Here is a 21,427-nt window from a genome sequence, read left to right as displayed (position 1 = left end):
GCATGGCTTAGTATATGACAGCTATGCGTTGTGATCTTCCAGAGTTCCATCTGATGAAAAACCAAATGGTAATATTTTGTGTTGTTACAGCGGTCCTAGGTTGTTTCCAATTTCATCAAAACACAGAAAATCACATGCTTCTGGCTTCAATGTATAAGGTTAGAAAACTGATCTTTGGGGAGGCTACAGAGCTCCAGACTTTGTATTTTTCAAGTAAATCATGGGAATAGACATTGAGGAAGAATTAGTAGAAAAATGCTGTTGCTATATGTTCCTTAATACTGTGAAATGCAATTTCCTTGAATCAGTTTCCCAAGAGCAACGTGCATGTATGTGTGTGTGTGTTCCTGAGCTTGCGTGTTTATGATGTAGTTTTATCTTCACTCCTGGAAAAAAAAAAGTAATTTTTAGAAGAGTTGACGTCTATCAAAAGAGCACAGTAAAAGTCCTCCGATACCACGCTGGATTGGAAGACACATCACCTCTGAGCTGACTCTTCTCCCTAGATTATGCCTGTAGCATCACTCCAGTGCCGACACCTGTAGGCACCTGGGGACACTCCGAGGTGAGAGGCTTTGCCTTAGTGGCCTGTGTAGAAGAATAGCTGGGATGCCGTAAACTAAGGAGTTAGCTCTCAGGAAATAAAGCACCAGGTTCACTATTTCTGTAATCAATATTTAACTATGCTTTTGCACTTAAAATTTCTTTTTGGCAGTGTGCTCTTCTCTCCCATCTTAACAAATCTCGGGGCTGCTTCCAATTTCTGGGGGATGCTAAGCTTTTTAGCCAGCTCTGCAGCCACCCCCTTTTATTATCATTATCAAAATATTTCAATACTCTTCCAATATTTGGCCACATTCCAGTCCCTGTGTCTTGAATTCACAACATGGCCAGAATTATTTTCAAGCTCTGGTCTTGTCATCCTCTGTTTTAATTATTCAGTTATTGCCCAAGGGCGTAGCCCACTTTTCAGATGGGCTGTTTAAGATGCTTTGTGATATAAACGCCACCTGACCTTTTTCCCCCCATTGATAATAGGGAGAAAACCTCAACAGCTCCTTAATTCCATTTCTGGAGCTGCAGTCATACTAGGAAAATTTACTCCAGATTTAGAGTCCATCCTTCTCTTTCGGCCTTATGCCCTTGCCTATTAACCTCAGTTTACATTCTACTTCCTTAAAACTGGTGGTGGTGTGTGTCCATCCATTGCCAGGCTGTTTTGCTTTGGTTTATGTTTCTCCCCACGGTTCTTGTTCCAGAAGCTGTCCTTTATCTGCCTGGGGCTTCAGAATCCAGCATCTCAGACCTAACCTAAGCCCGTCCTTCAGAGAACATTAATTATTCCTTCATAGCACAAAATTTTTTAATTCTGATAGCATCACTTATATTTTAATACTCGATAAATATTTACAAAACAATGCTTATTATGTTTGATCTGATAATATTGTGATAAATTACAGTCTCTGGTCTGTGACCGCTGGACAGACAAACCAACAATCTCACAGCTAGAGTTACGCACTGCCATAGATGGCCTCGGTGCTCTGAAATAGGAAGCAGCAACAGTTTCTAGGGAGAATATCCTTTTAAAGAGCACGTGAGTTAGCATTGAAATGACAGTATATAAAAAAACTGAATAAAGAGAGGAAGATGTGAACTTGTATCACAGAAAAAAAAATACTAGACCGCAAGAAAACAAAAAAAATTAAAACTAAATAATAACCTTCCAACGCTTGAAACAACGCAGACACCTGGGTTGCCTCCATCAGGTTTGCGGGCCACTAATAACTTACCAAAGTGGCTGACGAGCCACCCGAACTAACGGGATGGCATTTTATCATGAAGAGTGGAGGTCTTTGAAAGAGCCAATCTAAGGCACAGAAATGATCAAATTTCCCATTTGAATGAATCACTGTTGAAAAAAATAGGAGGAAAATTAGATTGAAAGTAGGATGGATACAAATTAATAGAAAGCCAGTGGCCTTACTGCAGCAACAGAAGGAAAACCAATTAGGGTCACTTCGTTGGGGATAGATTTGGACGAAACAGTCTGGAAATTATTTTAAACATAAAATTTAAAGATTTGGTAAATGATAAAAATTGGAGCTAAGATGAATGAGGGTACTACCCAATTTTATGCTGAATTCTAGGTTTCTGATACAGGTAAAAGGAGAGCTATGACATCATCCATCTGGCATAGACAGACAATATTTTAAAAAAAAAAAGGTATAGAGTTGAATTTGGGGGGAGAAAAGAAAGATGATGCATTTTGTTTTATCTACGTGGTGGTGTCATAGAAATAGATATAGAAATTCATATCTGAGAAGACTGATACTAGATTTAAAAAGTAGAATAACTTCAGTATAGTTTGTTTAGCGGCTAACAGTACAAAGAAGTTAAAAGGAAAAGAAAAGAAAAAAAAATCAAAGACATGAAATTAAAATGAAAAGCTAAACATCTGAGACATCCTTTTAGGACAGCATTTTGATGAAGGGAACAAATAGAAAACAAGTTGTCCGAAGAAATGAAAGGCCAGTACCTCCAAGGTAGCTAGAAGAAAAACAAACAGGTCTACAGAGTAGGAGGAGAGTGGGCCCCGGCTTTCAGCCTAGGGTGCCTGCTTCCAGGGATGGGAGCAAGACATGAGATATACAGTCATTTTGTCAGTTTGAAAAGTAGTTAATCACTCATTTTAAAAACCATACAATCTCAAGTTTGGCTGATGTCCTGCTTATTCTTTCAGGCTTCTCTGACAGCCACTGACCCCCTCAAGCAATATGGAATATGGCCTTATATCAGTTTTTTAAAGTCTCTCCACAAGTTCTGTACACAGGAGAGTGTGCGTGTGTGCCTGCATGCATGTGTGTGTGCGTGTGTGTGCATGCACGAATGTGCTCACATATATAATTAATATGTATATTTACTTTTATATAGCATATTCTCTTTTACCATCAGTTCTATGAAACACACTTTCTTAGTATCTTTATTATAATAACATATTGGGGGAAAGACCAATTAGGGCTTCATATATCCTCGTCTCCTAGGAATTCTGGTGTTTCAGCATATACAAACTATTCTCATAATGAGTATGTCCTTAGAAGCTGCATATATAAGTTTTTAGAACAACTTGGTCAATTTGGGATGATAAAGATGGAATATTTTCTGGCTGTTTTATGACTTGTCTCTTTTTTGTTATGAGTAAGTGCTAACTTCTCTTCTTCCCATTCAGGGTTAAACAGGGCAGTCGCCTGTTTGTCCAGTCTTCCAAGCAAATTCATACTGGGATGAGTTAAAAGTTATTTCACTTTAACCATAATGATCGCTGGCATTTTTTTTTTCCTGAAGTGATTTTTGTCACAGTAAAGCTTGAACCTTTATTTTAAAGTACCAATTTGCGGTTGTCCCAAAACTCTCACATGCTTCTCTGTGCTATTTCCTGCAAATCAATAATCCGTTTTCATTTTGAAGTTTATTACACCCATACTCGTGCTTCAGGCTGGAGCCTATGTCACCCTACGGAGCAAAGCCTGCTTTCTTCAGTGAACATTTAAAGCGTCACTCACAGCTCTGAGCCCATCACCTTAGCTAAACCTGCTGAACACGCAGCCTTCATCTCACCTTTCTAAACCACAAAGTAAAGGGTACATCCATTGTATGTGGCATCTGTAGCCGTGGATTTCTGCACGCATACGAAAAGAAAATGTCTTTTTTTTTTTTTAATTACAGCTGTACTGAATACGGGCACACTTTTTTTCCCATCACTAGTCCCTAAACAATCCAGCCCAGCAAATATTTAAATTGCATCTATCGTAGCTGGAGAGATGGCTCAGTGGTTAAGCACATATAATGCTATTGCAGAGGACGAAGGTCAGTTCCCAGCACACATGTAAGATGGCGAACAGCTGCGTGTAACTCCAGCTGCAGGGGGCATCTGACGCCACCAGCTTGCACAGGCACTCACATGTACATGGCACTGAAGTATACTCATACACATAATTAAAAGTTAAAACAATTCTTTAGACATCATTCACTTTAGAGTAGTTATTACCTACAGTCCAAGAATGATTTAAAGTATACAGAAGTATGCGATTTTGATTACAATAAAATACTATACTGCTTTATATATGGAAATTGATTGTCCAGTTTTTGATCCTGAAACCAATCTACCATGGATCCTAAAGGACAAGTCTACTTCTGCTTCTTGCACTAGAACGATTCGGGCACTGTGTATACCTTTGTGTGCAAGGGGAAACAAAAGTTTCCTATTTTTTCAGAATAAACCAAAACCAAAAGCTAAACAGAAAATCTACCTTCTATAACCTAAGACCTCCTACTTTGGGAGATACAACAAAATAGTAACAAAGGCAGTTACAGTTCACTGGGGCCTACTGTGTGCTGGCTATAGCACCATTCCATCACTTCTCAGGACACCCTTGAAGTATCCTTGTGTCTTTATATGATATTATTAAGCCACATCCACAGATAAGGAAGTAGGATTAGAAATTTGCCAAAATTCATGGATTGATTCCTGAATGCGGCAGAACTATACCTCAAACCTAAGACTGACTTACCTTGTTTTTTCTGTGTCTCCAATTAATGGTATCTGGTGGCGACACAGAGACCTTTAAGGAAAAACCTATAATTAAAATATTTATCATTGTGGGTGGTCACGTCATGGAGTACGGAGCGCTTCTCCACAAGCATGGCAACTGATCTTTCTGGAGGCCCTAAGCCTGGGATTCCACCCACTGGAGCTACAGAAGCTATGAGCGCCCTTATACCCAAATTCCAGCCTTTTGGCACAGCTTGTAATAGCCCAAGCCCCACCTATATTAATGGAATGTTCTAGACGCCTAAATTTATAAGCAGGACATTTTCCCACAGCAACCAAATGTGAAGCATAGCATCAATGGAGGATTTATGTTTTTATTATTTGACCTCTTTTATATAGTCATCAAATGAATTTACTAATTATTACACATAGCAATTTGATGGCCACAAAACATGAAAACTCTGTTTATTCTTCCATGAAGTTCAAAAGCAACAAGTCCTTATGTATGGATATAATGGGGAAATACCATCTTATAATAAATAATGATTCCTAAAGAAAAACTTGGCTATTTAAGGAGAATTTTTTCTCTCCGAAGTGCTTTATTATTATTATTATTATTATCATCATCATCATCATCATCATCATTATTATTATTATTATTAAGTTATTATTATTTTTAAGTCATCGCGGGCAGCAAGCGTAAAGCAAAGACAATTTGTATTGCTGCCAAATTTAATTTTAAATTGACTTAACACATATATTAATTAACTCAACTTTCAGTGTGATGATTTTCTATCCTTATATGGGACGGATAGAATTCTGGCAAGCATAAAGGTGTCTTGCTGAAAATATTGATATTTATGGGCATTTAGATGGAATCTCCTTTAAGTACAAGATTCAAAGAAGTTTATGGTACAAAGCACAAGGTAATGCAAACTGCCTCAGCACCTTCTTGCCTGGGCCTACTGCAAGGCCAAAAGGTCAGGACAATATTAGAACACTTTTTCATTCCTAACATCACATAGACTGCAAAGATGGCATTAAGGCAAAACCCCAACGAAGTAAATGATCATAGCTCCGGGGCCAATACAGGAAAATAATTTAGTGGGTTGCTTCTTTTCCTATTGAAAATGAAAATATTTTTATTGCATCCCACGAGGAAAATATATATTCTTACAAATTAGATATGTTATCTTAGTGAATAGAAGGTCAATGGGAAACTTGCCTTTTCTTCTTAGCTGCTGAAATATTAATATGTAGGCACATTTGAGGAGTAGCAGCTTGATGTCCAATTTGGATATTATGATCTCATTGAGTTGCGTATTAATTTGTTAAAACGGCACTTCTGCCTTTAAGGTGATGCCATATGTTTTCTTGGTAATTAATATTTTACCTTTATTAAGATCAGGAACCCAATGTTTTCATTAAGGAGGAAACCACAGAGGTATCATAGTCCCCCCCCCCCCCCGCAGCCTGCAGAAAGTGTTATTTCAGCCATGGCAATCCCATTCTTCTGATTCCATGCTCCCTTCAAGATGCTGACAGACTCACTGAGAGCCATAAGCATTTGTAGAAATCCCCAGGCACCACCACACTCAGAGATGAGCAGAAAATGAAACACATGAGCAAGAGTGGTTGTTCCCATCTCTTCTCCTGTTATGCCCAGTATTTTCAACTCACACATGGTCACACACGTCAGATGTAGACCTTTGCTTAAAAAAAGCTCCTTCGCTTGGACCTTCCCACAGTCTCTCTCTCCGCCTCTCCTGATATTCTTCCAGAGTCAAATCAACTGCTCACAAACCTTGCTTTCTGCTGTAGGTAGGGGTAAACTGCGCTTAACTCCCTTCAGGAAAAAAAAAATTATATATATATATATATATATATATATATATATATATATATATATATTCAGCAATAACGATTTTTTCTTTGTGTAATAATTTCAAATGTTACCTCCAAAATGCTAATCTTCATACTATAGTTCAAGATATTAAATACTCAATACCAATGTAAAACTAACCAAAAGAAGAAAGTATTATATCATTATAACTAACTTGTGAATGGTAGGTTCTCAACACTTAAGAATAATTTTAGTACTAATTGAGAACTTATAAGGAACCATGTATACATAGTAGATGTGTTTATTAAAACATGTCAATAAAATGATAATGATAAATACATCTACCACTTACATAGAACTTACTATGAGCCACTAAAGCTTTGTGCTCTTTATTGATTTTAATAATACATTTGATATTTGTAGGATCCACCTAAGGTAAGTGTAGAGCGCCTTCCACACGAGAAGAAACGGACAGAGCACAGCTGCTACACCCCGGATTTGAAAATGAGTCCACGGAGGTCCAGAGTGTAAGTAAATCAGAAAAAAAAAAAAAAAGACATGTACTTTTATTATTAAGTTGTGACAGCCAAAGGTTTTTTTATTTTTATTTTAGTGTAAAATGTCTTTCACTTTTTAATGTGTCTTTTAAACAGCAGATCCATGGATTTCTGTCTTAAAAACTGTAAAGACATAATAAAAGTTTTCCTTTTTCTAAATAATTTTCCCTGAAGCTATTGTGCTTACACCCAAGCTTATAGTATTCCACTGTGCACTGTGGTTTACCAGAAGGGGAAATTGTACTTTTCCAAGATGACAATTTCATTCATAAAAAGCAAGATCAAATGCAAACAAGTTGTTTTATTATTTCAAATAACTAATTTCCAACAAAAACATTAAACACAGCTCGTAACAGGAACTCAAAAACAATCTCAAAACTATGTTTTGCTTATTTCCGTGAAAACTAGTCAGAAACCCATGGTATCTGCGGTTTCAATGATGTAGAGGGGAAAATAAATGTATGGGCCCAAAATGGCAAATGAAAATACATTGAATTTTAATTTGTCTAAAAATAGCCAATTTTCCTATGCACTCAGAGATGATAAACTTTCCAAGTTCTATTTTGGAGCACGACAGCTCTTTTCCATGTTCCCTGAACAGTCTCATTTCCCTATCTGATGACTCCCTTGGCACTCTGTGTACTTGGGCAAAACAGGGGTGAGGGGCGACAGGAGTGGGGGCCGTCCACTTGGAAACTCTGTGTCCGCCAGGCACACTCAGTCCTCTGCGAACGAGTCTCCTTTACTATGTCTGTTCCATTTATCTACTCTATCTATGTTTGCATTAACTCTTCCACTCGCTTGTCTTCCACATTTCTTATGTCCTGTGGTAAGACACGCTTAATTTAAAGCTTTGTCTTGAGTGTTTTAGAATGGTAAAAGAAAAACCATTGAGGCACAGCTTACTTGGTTTACGTCAAATTATTCAAACTCCTCGGGAATTAGGAAATTATTAGGCCATGATTAAGAAGTGAAGATCACAGTAGTGCAGAAGTCGCCTCTCCATCTTACTCCATCACCGTCCGGAAACTTGTAGCTTGCAAGGCGTAATCTTTAATATGGGAAAGGGTGTGGCTTCACACTTAGCCACAGTGGTGACAGGTAGACAGGGGGTGTGGGAGACAAAGGCACCACGAGATGGGGATGGGGCACTGGACAGGCACCTGGACATGCAAACGTTGGTGGAGGAGAGGCTGGGGTTTATTTCATACATTAACCTATTAATTAGTTTTATTTCTCTTTCCTTTCACACTATTTCAAAGCTATGTTGCAGAACAGACAATGTATACTATTTCTTGGTTCCAGAGGTATTTTTTGCCAAACAGTACATGGACATACGCTGTGTCATTTAGATTCTGCAATAGCCTGAAAGTGAGATCTCTTTCCCTCCAGTTCACAGTTATAAGGGGTGAAAAAATCAAAGGAGTTAAAGGAGTTAATAAGAAGTTAGAACTAAGATGCTTACTCTAATCATTAGTAATATGCCGGTGCAATCATGTTGAAGTGAGTGATAGAAGGGTTTTATGACAGTTCTTTAATTCACACAGTAGTCACGGGTGTTTTCATTATTTCCCATTAGCTTCAGCAGGTGCTGAAGCTTAGAAAGGAAGGTTGAATAGCCAGAAGCAGGGGCAGATTTGAACCTAGATTAGAACGCCACACTACGAGATGAACCACTGTCGTGCATGAGCTTACATATTTGAACAGGTCTGCTCGGTGCAGAGTCTGTGGCTTTTCAGGGTCCCGTGTGGCTTCTGATTGAAGAGAGTTGTTCTCGGGTGAGATCTACACACCCATGGCAGAGTTTCACTGTCTGATGGCAAAATGAGAAACTCAAACGCAGTGTCAAGGGCTTCCCTGACTACTAGGGCCTTTCCCTGCAAAACACTGCACTTGGTTCTGGGAACATAGCCTTCCTTTTGCAGAACAATAATATCCCTTTTAAATGTGATGATGGCCAGAATGACTGATAATTATGTTTAAATATATTCATTAAAAATTTGTCAGTCCTATGCCATCTGCCTCATACTTGGGGCAATGGGAGAAAATGGCATGAACTCATAAACTCTAAGATTCTGGCCTCCATGGCAGAGAGGGAGCCAAAGAAGGTAACAATGAAAATATTTTATAATAATAATATAATATAATAATAAAAATATTTTATCAAAAATGCATTTCACAGGTTTTTCCCAAGACTTAAGCTTTAGGCTTAAAGGGAGTGTCACTTTCTAGTTTTTAGCGACGTCTAAGAGAAGCAGAACATACCTGAAGAATAGTGTTGCCATCCATATCGACTGTATTTTCATAGGATAAACCCCTCCATATACCATAGACCTGTACTCCTGCTGAACACTGTAACCGTAACCGCAGCCATGCCGTGGCCCCACGCTCTCCTCTGACAGGCACTAACCATTGTAGAAAGCCATGCTGCTCCAGCAGCCAGGATGCCATCTTTAGACTGCAGGAGCCTGCATTACTTGTCAGTAGCTCTTGACCTTTCTTATGCACAGATTTCTGCAGGAAAGAGTTTTTCCATAGTGAAAAACTTTCATAGATTTTGCATGAGATGGAGAAAACACCAAGCATGCTAGAAGGGATGCAGGCATGAATTTGATTGGCATTCCCCACCTGTATCTCATTGTTTTTGTTTGTTTGTCTGTCTTAATCTTGTATTGTGGTGGGTTAGATATATTTTTTTAAAACACACTCATGGGAATCGTAGAAGACCATCGGATGATGCGACAAGTAAGACCTGTCATGCATGAGGAAAGTTGTAGCGGAAGGGCATAGGTTTAATGAGGAAACACGCTTTGAATGCAAACCAGTGGTTGCTATCTGTCGGATAGCAACCTGGAATCTCCTGGAATGACCAGTGCACAGCACCAGATACCTTTTCCTAAAATGCACATCCTGAGCATTTGCTTATCACTCTTGGGTTTGTGGTTGGGTTACCTGGCCAGTGACCTGACATGTCTAGGGTACAGCCTAACTCTGATTGTTAATAGAATATTAGAAAAATTTGCATACGCTGATTCCATAATCAAACATTTTGTTTTCACCCTAATGCTAAAGAATAAAAGGTTTCTGTCCTTTTAAAGAGAAAGCAGTATCAGTTTCAGAAAAGACCCCTGGGGCCCAGATTTTTTGGTTCTGTTGTTCTCCTTGTGGAGCTCCTGTTCCCTCCATATCTTTCTCTCTCCCCCTTCTTTCATAAGATCACCTGCACTCTGCCCAAAGTTTGGCTATGAGTCTCAGCATCTGCTTTGATGCCCTGCTGGGTACAGTCTTTCAGAGGCCCTTAAGTCTCCTGTCCTGTTCCCTGTTTTCTCCCTCTTCCAATGTCTATTCCATTTGCCTTTCTGAATGAGGATTGAGCATCTTACCTACTCTGGGTCCTCCTTCTTGCTTAACTTCTTTAGGTGTACAGATTTTGGTATATTTATCCTATATTATATGTCTAATAACCACTTTAAAGGTAATATATACCATGTGTGTCTTTCTGCTTCTGGGATACCTCACTCAGGATGATCTTAGAAAACTTTAGAATTGTGTAAAGTGTAAATTGAAATATCTCTGTCTTCTGCATTCAGCATTTTTGTTGTTGTTCAATGCTCGTAGGCACCATGTATGCAACATAACTTTCTAACTGAAATAAATTTCTAATTTCAATTTGCCTTTCACTTAGGAATAATCATGGGTATTGTTCCAATTAAGCATATATGTATCTAACTTGGTCTGTTTAGCAGCTGCACTGTATTTTATTGTTGAACAATAAAGTATCAACATATTTTAATGATTTTATTGTTGCTACTGTTATATTTTTAGAGTATTTATTGTAGCATTATTTATTACATACGGTCTGTAACGTATGATCTGTAACAGTTATTATGTAACATTATTTATTTGTTACAATAAACATTCTAATACATTAAAAAAAAGAGAAAGCAGAAGTATGCCATATAGTTCAGTCCTCAGAAGAAATAGATGAGGAAGGAAACTAATTCCTTTTCCTTTCTTCCATGGGGCTTGTTTTTCTCATGTCCCGAGTTCATAAGACTTGAGGAACTTAAATAGCAGCTTCTAATATGCTCAGAGACAAGTTTATATGGAATACACTCTGTTTTGTGAGAATTAGTATCTTGAATGTACATTTATTATGTTTCATATCTTCGTGTGGTTTGAGGTGCAAAACTGCAGCAGAGAAATTGCCACATGATATGTCAACCACCAAATAGAGATAATAGCAAGACTGAGTCTCCAAAGACTCAACATTATATAAAAGAAAGTCACCAGCGTGAAGTGTGAGCAAGCCAATGGGAGATGATTCTGAAATTATCAGTTGTTATACTAATTTATGAAAATGGCTTTAAAATATTTATGCTAAAAGATAAAAATATTTTTCCACAGATTAACTGTTTTCCATTAAAAGTAGTGAGTAGAGTGAGAAAATGCTTTTTCAAGTGCCTGAGTGCTTTGCCAGCACCTCCCCATCACCACTAAAAGTGAAGTAGAAGAGCCTTTACTGCAGCTGTCTGTGTAACTACAGGTCTGTTGCAGGTAGTGGAAATCATCTGGATCAGATAATAGTCTTGATTTTTAACATAAATCTTGTTTACTGAACCATAAAAGGGCGAAAACCTTAGTATATACCCCCCAAAAAATGTAGAAGACATTTCCTGATAGAGAACTTAAAAACAACACAATTGACCCACCTTTGCTAGAAGAAAACAGGGAGGAGCTGGCTTCTGCCTCAGCAGATGGGGTGGAATAGAGAAGTTTGTCGCATCAGTACTCAATTAAGAAAGTTGACCTTAGGAAGGACATTATTCACTTTGGAGTCTTTGTGAAAGATTATATGGAAACTTGCCTAACTTTCACCAATTTTTAAAGTTACAATTGGTTACCAGTCTTGGCAAGTTTTATTTTTCCCAAATGCTTTCAACTATTTTTTTTTTTATTCTTATGATATGGAGGCAAGATTTTTAATGCACATGTGATGTTTTGTCATCCCAAATAATCTTAATCTACTCCTGTCTTCAATGCACGAAAGCAAAGTTTCTAAAACTTAAGTCCAGTCTGGAAGAGAATCCCCTAAAAGTGTGTCACATCTCAGGATACAGGCCCCGTTCCCAGAATGTCTGATGTGGGCTAGGGTGAGCTGATAATCACAGTTTTAGTAGCTGGTACATTGCCAATGCGTCAGAAACACTCTTGGTCAAGCTGTGGCAGTCACAAATAACCCCCAGGTGTTTTTTGACCTCCATTTGTCCTTGCCCTCCAATCGTTTCAGAGGGTTCAAACTGGTTACTATGCCCACTGTTCCCTGGATTCTCCAGGCCCAGTATTTCCACACAATGAGAAGGTCAGCAAAACACGGATAAAACGTGGTTGCTCCTGAGAAAAGCCTGCCCGGAGTGGGTTGCTTTGCCATAAGCCAAGCTTCTAGTATCCCATTTCCTTCGAGGATGTCCATTATTTATTTTCAACATTTATAAATTCACATCAGGTAAAACAGGTAAATAAAGGAGAAATTGTTGTTTTCCTTATACTCAAATGTTGATCAATAAAATTAAAACCTATATTTAAAAGACTATGAGGTACAATAAGAAACACAAAACCAAATTCTCACTGTCTGCATCTTTCCTGAGTTTTGGGAGGTAGGCAAGGAAAATTAAGCTCTGTTTACTTTAAATAGGCATTCACCTAGATCATGAAGATGAAAATTTCAAGGAACCATTATGTTTTCTATCTAAAACAAACGGTAGCATAAATGATGTCCTTTTTTAAATTTTTTTAATTTTTTTTACTATTAATCACACTTTATTCATTTTGTATTCCCCCATAAGCCCCTCCCTCTTCCCCTCCTGATCCCACCCTCCCTCCCCCTTCCTCATGCTTGCCCCTCCTCAAGTCCACTGATAGGGGAGGTCCTCTTCTCCTTCCTTCTGATCTTAGTCTATCAGAACACCTCAGGAATGGGTGCATTGTCATCTTCTGTGGCCTGGTAAGGCTGCTCCCCCCTCAGGGAGAGGTGATCAAAGAGCAGGCCAATCAGATTATGTCAGAGGCAGTCCCTCTTCCCTTTACTATGTAACCCACTTGGACATTAAACTGCCATGGGCTACATCTGTGCAGGGGTTCTAGGTTATCTCCATGAATAGTCCTTGGTTGGAGTATGAGTCTCTGGGAAGTTCCCTGTGTTCAAGTTTTCTGGTTCTGTTGCTCTCCTTGTGTGGTTCCTGTCCTCTCCAGCTCTTACTATTTCCCACTTCTTACATAAGATTCCATGCACTCTGCCCAGCAGTTGGCCATAAGTCTCAGCGTCTGCTTTGGTTGTCTGCAGGGGAGAGGCTTTCAGAGGCCCTCTGTGGCAGGTTCCTAGGTTGTTTCCTGTTTTCTTCATTTTCTGATGTCCAGCCTCTTTGCCTTTCAGGATGGGGATTGAGCATTTTAGTCAGGGTCCTCTCTCTTGCTTAGTTTCTTTAGATGTACAGTTTTTAGTAGATGTATAGGAGTGAGTATATACCGTGTGTGTCTTTCTGCTTCTGGGACAACTCACTCAGGATGATCCTTTCTAGGTCCCACCATTTACCTACAAATTTCATGATTTCCTTATTTTTCATTGCTGAGTAATACTCCATTGTGTAGATGTACCACAATTTCTGCATCCATTCTTCAGTTGAGGGGCATCTGGGCTGTTTCCAGCTTCTGGCTAAGGACTAATATCCAATATATATATATATATATATATATATATATATATATATATATATATATATATATATAAAACTAAAGAAGCTGAAAAGCAGCAAACCAAGTAATCCAATTTAAAAATGGGGAACAGAACTAAAAAGAGAATTCTCTGTAGAGGAATATCGAATGGCAGAGAAACACTTAAAGAAATGTTCAACGTCATTAGCCATTAGGGAAATGCAAATCAAAACGACCCTGAGATTTCACCTTACACCCATAAGAATGGCCAAGATCAAAAACTCAAGTGACAACACATGCTGGAGAGGTTGTGGAGAAAGGGGAACCCTCCTCCACTGCTTGTGGGAATGTAAACTTGTACAACCACTCTGGAAAGCAATCTGGCGCTTTCTCAGACAACTAGGAATAGCGCTTCCTCAAGACCCAGCCATACCACTCCTAAGCATATATCCAAAAGAGGCTCAAGTACACAATAAGGACATTTGCTCAACCATGTTTGTAGCAGCTTTATTTGTAAATGATGTCCTTTTAAAGAACGAAAGCAAATAAGCACTTCCAAGCCAGTGTGTAAGAAAATAACTGCCTCTGAAACTGATGATGATGATGGAAAACTTACATGAAAGGAAAGAATTTCTTTCTTTATCTCTTACTAACATTAGTTGTAGGGCAGTAGTTACACCAGTTCCTGTGCCTTTTGCTTGGTTTATTCTCTTTGGGATCAGATTAACAATTAAAATCTTTGAAGCAATGACAGAACAGTCCAGGTCTAAAATAATCTAAGACTTCAGTTTATTCGAGTTATCCACTGTTGTAGGCAGTGTGGTATGGTAATGAAAGAAACATGGCCACAAATCCCCGAGTACAGGAAAGCTTCGGATAGGCAGGAAGCGAAGTGACGGACTCATTATGGAAATAAATACTAATTAAGATAAAATGTTTGAAAGTGAGGGTATTGTTTTATGAAGGGCCAACATGCCATGAAGCTGAGGCGACTACGCCAGTGGTGCCGACGCAGAAAGGAAGTTCCTAAAATTCATTGTCTACTTAACTAAATTGTAAATTTTTGTCCCGTCTTTTGATGCCACCCATACACAAAGAGAGGACTTTTAAGTGTCTGGTAGCAGACACTGAGCAGCACTAGAAAATCCCTCAAAAAGGAGGAAACGGGTTTACATGCACTGGGCAGGAAAGATGCCCATCACATACAAAAAAAAAAAAAAAAAAAATTCTCAGAATATATCTAAGTGGATAAGTTGATACTGTTTACAGTATGCACAGAAAGTACAAGAAAGGCTCAAGTTGTTAATAGTTGTTAATTGGTTTTACTTCTGAGTTTTATTTTAAGAACTGGTGTCAGTCTGCTTACTCTATTAAGATTCGAAAGCACGAAGTTAAGGTTCTCTTTAACTTACATTTAAAATGTGGATTTTTAAAAATTTTGGTTGAAAGAATTAAAAAGCATCTAGTAAAATATTTTTAAAATGAAATTTGTTTATAAAGTGATGACCATGAGACTGGGGCTCAGGAGGCAAAGAACATCTTTTCTGTCTCTCAGCCGTGACATCCGCACCCTGCGACTCCAGGTCCGCTTGCATACTGACAGCAAAGCTCTGAGAGTAAACTCCCTTTCCCATTTTTATCACCCATGCCTCCTTTGCTATTGTAAAGCGGTCTTGCCCTAGGGAATCAAATTCAAACATCCACATGTAGTTAACTTACAGCAAGCTAGTAGATTCAGAAAGCCTTCTGTGTCACGCCCATCCCTCCTCTCTGTAGGTTTCCTCTCCGTTAAAGGTAAATTTTATCCTTTCCACATGCTTGAAAATGACCATAGTGGATATGGGCAATTTTAATTACAGTTAAATTTCAGCAAAAGTATGATAGAACGCATCTATGTACCAGGCAGCCCAAAACGGGTTTTCTTGACATCAAATTCTCATTTTCGAAGACCCATTTTTTTAAAATGTATTTATTGTTTTATTAATTACAGTTTATTCACTTTGTATTCCAGCTGTAGCCCCCTCCCTAGTCCCCTCCTGATCTCACCTTCCTTCCCTCATCTCCTCCCATGCCCCTTCCTAAGTCCACTGATAGGGAAGGTCCTCCTCCCCTTCCATCTGCTCCTAGTCTATCAGGTCTCATCAGGACTGGCTGCATTGTCTTCCTCTGTGGCCTGGTAAGGCTACACCCCCCTCAGGGGGAAGTGATCAAAGAGCAGGCCACTGAGTTCATGTCAGACCCATTTTTAAAGATATGATTTTTGGAATACATTTTAGTGTGCTGTTTCTGCCTGTCTTAATAAACTTGATAAGCACTGTACTGTGCTTAATCAATGCTGCCTGGATATTGTTAACTTACCTACATCAATAAACAGTTTACAAAATTTGACATTCAATATTTTCCCTTTGACAGTTGTTTAAAAGGGATTGCAGACAATGTGGAGGCAGGCTTCAATTGTTGCTTTTAATTCCATAAGTGACTTTTCCACATGTAAAAACTATCAAATTTATTCTGTGGTACCAGCCTGATTCTGTCCCCACTACTCGAAGTGAGGCCAGGAGTGTGAGCCCAGTCCGTTTCTCCTCATGGCCAGGTTAAGGATGATGAGTTAGCTTTCCACTGGCTTCCCCTACATTCTCCCAGAGGCCTGAGCTAACTTGGCCTGCTCTGGTTTGCAGCAAGAACATGATCCCATCTGACCACCTACCATTTCTCTGTGGGATTTCCCATCCCGATGTAGAGTTCTGACAAAGGCACAGTGGTTCTGATTCATCTGCCCATAGAGAAATCCTATCATCCCTCAACTCATAGGGAGATGGAACCTTGAGGCCTCCTCCCCATACATATCCTCACAGCCATCATCACCAGGCTGCTTGGAGTACTAATTAGTTATAGGAACTCTAATGTCAGAGATTCTAAGGTCACATTCCACTCTTTTTACTGACAACACAGCCTAGTGCAAAGCAGTTTAGCCTCTTGCTCCTCAGTTTCCCTCTCATTCAGTGGGACTGACTCTCCAGATTATTGTGTCACTGCAAAAAGTCTCTTGGTTAGATGACAGGTGCAAAACAAATGGCCAAACATTCCTAGCAATATGTGCCATGTACAAATGGCCTGCACACCCATGTGTTTTTATAATTTTGAGCTTGTCTTATTCCTGAAGATGGAACTTCCATTTGGAATAGTGCTTGGCTTTAACGTGGGACAATATTGCTGGTCTTAAAGTTTCTCACCAACCAGCTACTGATGCATTTCATGTCCTGAGGACCCTGCTATCCCCACAGCACTTCCTTGGGTTTAAGATTCTGTGTTGTCAACTAAAAGTTGACTGTGACATAAGAGAGTCACCCTCAATCACAACTCACTTGTGCCTTTTAAGTTCCACCTCATTTGCCCTCTTCTCATCTAGATTCTCCTTCTATTAGAAAGACTTGTAAATCCAGGGTGCTTCTAAATTGAAAAATCCAACATGCACAGGTCTCCTAGAAAGTCTTGTAAACTTCTGCCAGTTTTTAAGAAGTGTGAGCTCAGGATAAATAGATTGTTGAGTAGATGGAGTTTCAAATAAAAAGCATATTTCTAATAAGAATGTAATTTGTACACACCGACTTTCATGATGGCTTATTACAATATACATCTTCTCATATGCCAAAAACAACATGAAGCATTGAAGCAAACGCTCATGGGAATTCATGAGACCCACGTGAAAAATCCACACTACACAGAAAATAAATCACAATGCATAAGGTTTATCGTTTGACCCCTAGCAAGGTTCAAAGTTGACATTAAGGTCCATATTTTTGAACAAGCTAATATAACAAAAGCAGAAGTGGTCAGCTCATTTTCTTATAACTTTCTGTGCTACAGCTCTGTTTTGAGTAGCACACTGACACCATATCTAGGCACAGTGAGAATAAGTTCCACCTTAGAAGATTGCCCGTGGCCACGTTAGTGTGGAGTGGTAGGCTCTGCCTGCACAGCTGTCATCCCCACTTGGTCTTGGGATCACAAGTGTGTCTCCTTGCACCATCATATATAATGTATGTTTTGTTGAGAGGGGAATCTGCTAACCCTGAGGGAAATCTCAGTCCATATTTCTTTACCATTACATTAATCTTCTGCCAAAGTTTAGGAAAAATAAATGTCCACAAGAGTAAAATTTTTCTTTCTACACCCTGGATTTGTAAACCTAGCACCATAAAATGTTCAAGTACAAGGAGATCTTGCTGGCTGTCTTAATCAAACTTCCACCTGCTCAAGAATCCATTTCATTGCATCCATTTCTTCCTCTGAACCTTCAGGCCCTTCCCTTATTGAACAACTTTCTAACAAAATCTACCCTACGGCTCACACCCATGGCCCTTCAGAAACCAACCTACACTCTTTTCCACAGGATAGCAATGACCATCTTGTCAATGACATGATCCACTGTGAATGAAATTTGATAAGAAAGAAGATACCAATTTAAAAAAAAAAAAGAAGAAGAAAAACCTCTTAATTTTGTGAAAGGATATTTTGTTTTAAAACTTTCTCCTTCTAAAATAACTCTGTCTATGTTAAAAGGAGAGGAAAAAAGGTCAAGGTTCTCAGCTTCATTAAGTAGATAGAAAGCACTTTTTTGTCTCCTCCTTTCTGAAGAAACAAATGTTTTGTTCATGTTATCCAGTGGTTCTACCCAGGACATTTACTACACTAAATATGGCCTATTATGCCCAACTGAGCAAAAGAAATTCCACTTTTCTTGTACCAGAGAAATACTACATAGGAGATTTCTATTCGTATAAGTTCTGTAAAACAAACTATGCTCTAAGCCAGGGAGGTAGACTGAAATGTAGCAGATGAGATCACAAAGGTGTCGCTCACCCTTGGTTAATTTTAAAGCACGTATATGTGCATACCAGTAGAGTTTCTGCGCCAACCATAATCTCTGCTGACCACCTGCTAGCCTTGAGGACTCGAGAAGGTTGTCTTCTTACCTTATTTGATTTCACGGCCATTTTGTAAGTTAAGCAACAGTCACCATGTAGACAAAATTAACACTTTGGGAGGCAAATTAACACTGGCCAGACCACTTACCTTAACTAGGTCTGGCAGAAGTCAGGTCTATGTGCACTTTTTTTTTTTTTTTGGTATCAAATTTGGTGGCCTTTTTATTAGTAGTAATAAATATTTACTTTCCCACTGACATTTGAAATTTTTTCTCATTTGTGTTATCTGTGTGCATACAATATGTATAACTTTATATTTCTATCCAGGAGATATAACACCACCCCCCCCCCCGCCCATGATGATTCTAAGAGGTGTGTTTTCCCAAAAGGTCAGATGACAGTAGCTAAGATATTCCTACAACCTTTTGACAAAATCCACCTTGTGTTAGCCACAGCGCCCCTAAAGAAGCCTGCTCTTGTGGCCGTGGAATCAATCGAAAGCAGCCAACACAGAAAAACCTCGTGAAGGAAGTTGTGTTCTTGGTGTTTGAACACTTAAGTATTGATTCTGAATGTGTGATTCCCACTAGCGCACACACACACACACACACACACACACACACACACACACACACAAAGAGGGCCTCCAGTAGTAAAAGGGACATAACTTGTTAGCAAGGGCATAACTTGTTAGCAATTTTGTCCAGAGAGTTTTGACTGCGTAGTTCAAAGTTCATTTCAGCTGAAGCCTCGTGGGTATGATGGACATCTCCACACCACGAGTGTGTTTCTAAGGAGCTGACAGCTGTCCAGCAGGTGGCACAATGTTAACACTCAGTGTCTTTCATGTTCTGAGAAATACACTCTTACACTTGGCTGAAAGTCTCAGAATGGAATTGCTTTATATCTCGAGCATTTAAATATATGCTCAGGGTATTCACTCTATTCCTGAAAATATTTTTTAGGATCAAATAATTTGGGATTCATCTATCATCTTTGGGGTTTCTACGTTAATTAGAGGTCCACGTATGCCTTCTTGGCTTTGAGGATTGATACTATGTGTTTCTATTTTTTTTCTTGCTCAGATATAAGAGAAAGCAGATAAAAATTTAAAATGACTCTCTAAATGTGACAGAATTTTTAATAAAGTTGGAAACTTGCAGGGCCAAGATTAGGGCTGCAGAATTGGTGTTCGCCAGTGCCTCAGGTATCTCCCTGCCTCTGAACTGCAGTCATAGCAAGGCAGACGACAGGGGGCCCAGATCCACCAGTCACTCAGACAATTCAGATTAAAGTTACAGTACACTGCAGCTATTTGAGCAAGCCATGTCTACACTTTGTCATCTTTCCTGTGTGTGTGTGGCTGTGCGCGGGGATGTCTGTATGAGCATGCGCGTGTTTAATCCTAATGGAAATGCCTGTTTCTAACAGAGTTCTAGAAGTGTTCTATCAACATTGATTACGTTGAGAGCTTTGTCTGCTGATTTATTTGTGAAAGAAAAAATAGCATCCTATAGTAGCAAAGTATAAATAACTATCAGATATCGTACACTGAGAAAAATCAAAAGGATCTCACCTTACGTTTTGGTATGTGATGTAGAAGCCAACTACCCTTGGCTTCTGCAGCCAGGTGGGCTGGGTGGATTCTGAGATCAGACTCTTGGTTCTCAGTTTGATTCTTTCCCTGACCATAATCTCACCCTAAAATTGTTTTCCTAGGACAATTTCTATAAAAAAAAATAATAATAATAACCTTCCTCTTAGCCTAAGAGTAAGTAAAACTTATGTCATCTAGGGCCTTCTTCTGAAACTGGATATTTTAAGCAGTTTACAAACTAAGGATGCTCAAGAAACCCAATACCCTCTCCTCTCTCTTATGCTATTTCCCTATTGGGAAGAGGGCACAGTATTAATAACCATGAGACTCATTTGAAAAGTTACTTTTCAAATCAGAAAAGAAAAAGATCTTCTATGTCACAGCATCATATTTGATACAAAGGGAAATGAACCAAACATGTGTATTTTGGTAGTGTGTTTCCATTTTCTGTGCTTTAGTGGATCAGGGGGGGAAAAAGTGTGTTATGGGGTTTCCAAAAGAAACCCACAGAGTGTAGTGAGAAAGATTTTGTGTTTCCACTCCAACCCTCAACCTTGTCCGACACAGACTGAGAGGTAATATAAGGTCAGTCTCAGAACTGAGCAAAACTCCAGTGTAACTTCAGGAAGTAGACTTATTTTTGTTTAGATTTTTTTTTTAAGTTAAAAACACTGTGTCAAAAAATCCAGCCAAAATAATTGGTGATAAAAGCAAAGAAATTCTAGACTCAGAAGTTCCATGAGGTCATCTCTCCCCCTTTTGCCAGCAGAGGGTCTTTTTAAAACATGTTCTCAAGCTCCTTGCCAGCGTAAGTATCAGCTGCCCCAACAATGGGGCATCCGTCATTTCACTGGCAAACACCATCCAAGTTCAGCAAGCTGATGGTCTCTGACCTGAATTTCTCAATAAATATAATCACAGCACTAGGCTATACCACATTTAATTTCTATTAAATTTATTGACTTACCAAATTTACTCTGTTGGATCTTCTGCATCTGGTTTGACATTGTCTAGTTTAAATTCTTTTAATACACACCATTTAAATCATCTTTACCTCCTAAATCTTAATTTGACAAAACCAGTCCTCCCCAGTGAGCAGGGAGCTGGAAATTCCCCCAAAACGTAGGAACCACATACATGAAGGTCATGTTTTACTAAAGAACCAAATAGGATCTCTGAGTTCTGATAAATAAATAAATATATATATATATATATATATATATATATATATATATATATATA

At 38.9% G+C, this 21,427-nt stretch overlaps 1 protein-coding gene across 2 annotated transcripts in view; it reads left to right on the top strand.

The window, feature by feature from the left end:
* Positions 1–21,427, top strand: part of Calcr (calcitonin receptor) — an 82,531-nt gene that overhangs the window by 3,618 nt on the left and 57,486 nt on the right. For both annotated transcript variants that reach the window (XM_055612973.1, XM_055612971.1), the window contains exon 3: positions 6,816–6,919. In XM_055612973.1, the coding sequence (XP_055468948.1) occupies positions 6,897–6,919 (23 nt within the window). In that variant the 5' untranslated portion in view covers positions 6,816–6,896. The remainder of the gene's footprint in view (positions 1–6,815; positions 6,920–21,427) is intronic.

Source organism: Psammomys obesus, unplaced genomic scaffold (genome assembly GCF_907164565.1).
Source record: "Psammomys obesus unplaced genomic scaffold, mPsaObe1.curated_primary_1811, whole genome shotgun sequence".
In the NCBI taxonomy this organism is placed as follows: Eukaryota; Metazoa; Chordata; class Mammalia; order Rodentia; family Muridae; genus Psammomys; species Psammomys obesus.
The sequence above is the reverse complement of the archived record's forward strand: the minus strand, read 5'-3'. Positions and strand labels throughout refer to the sequence as shown.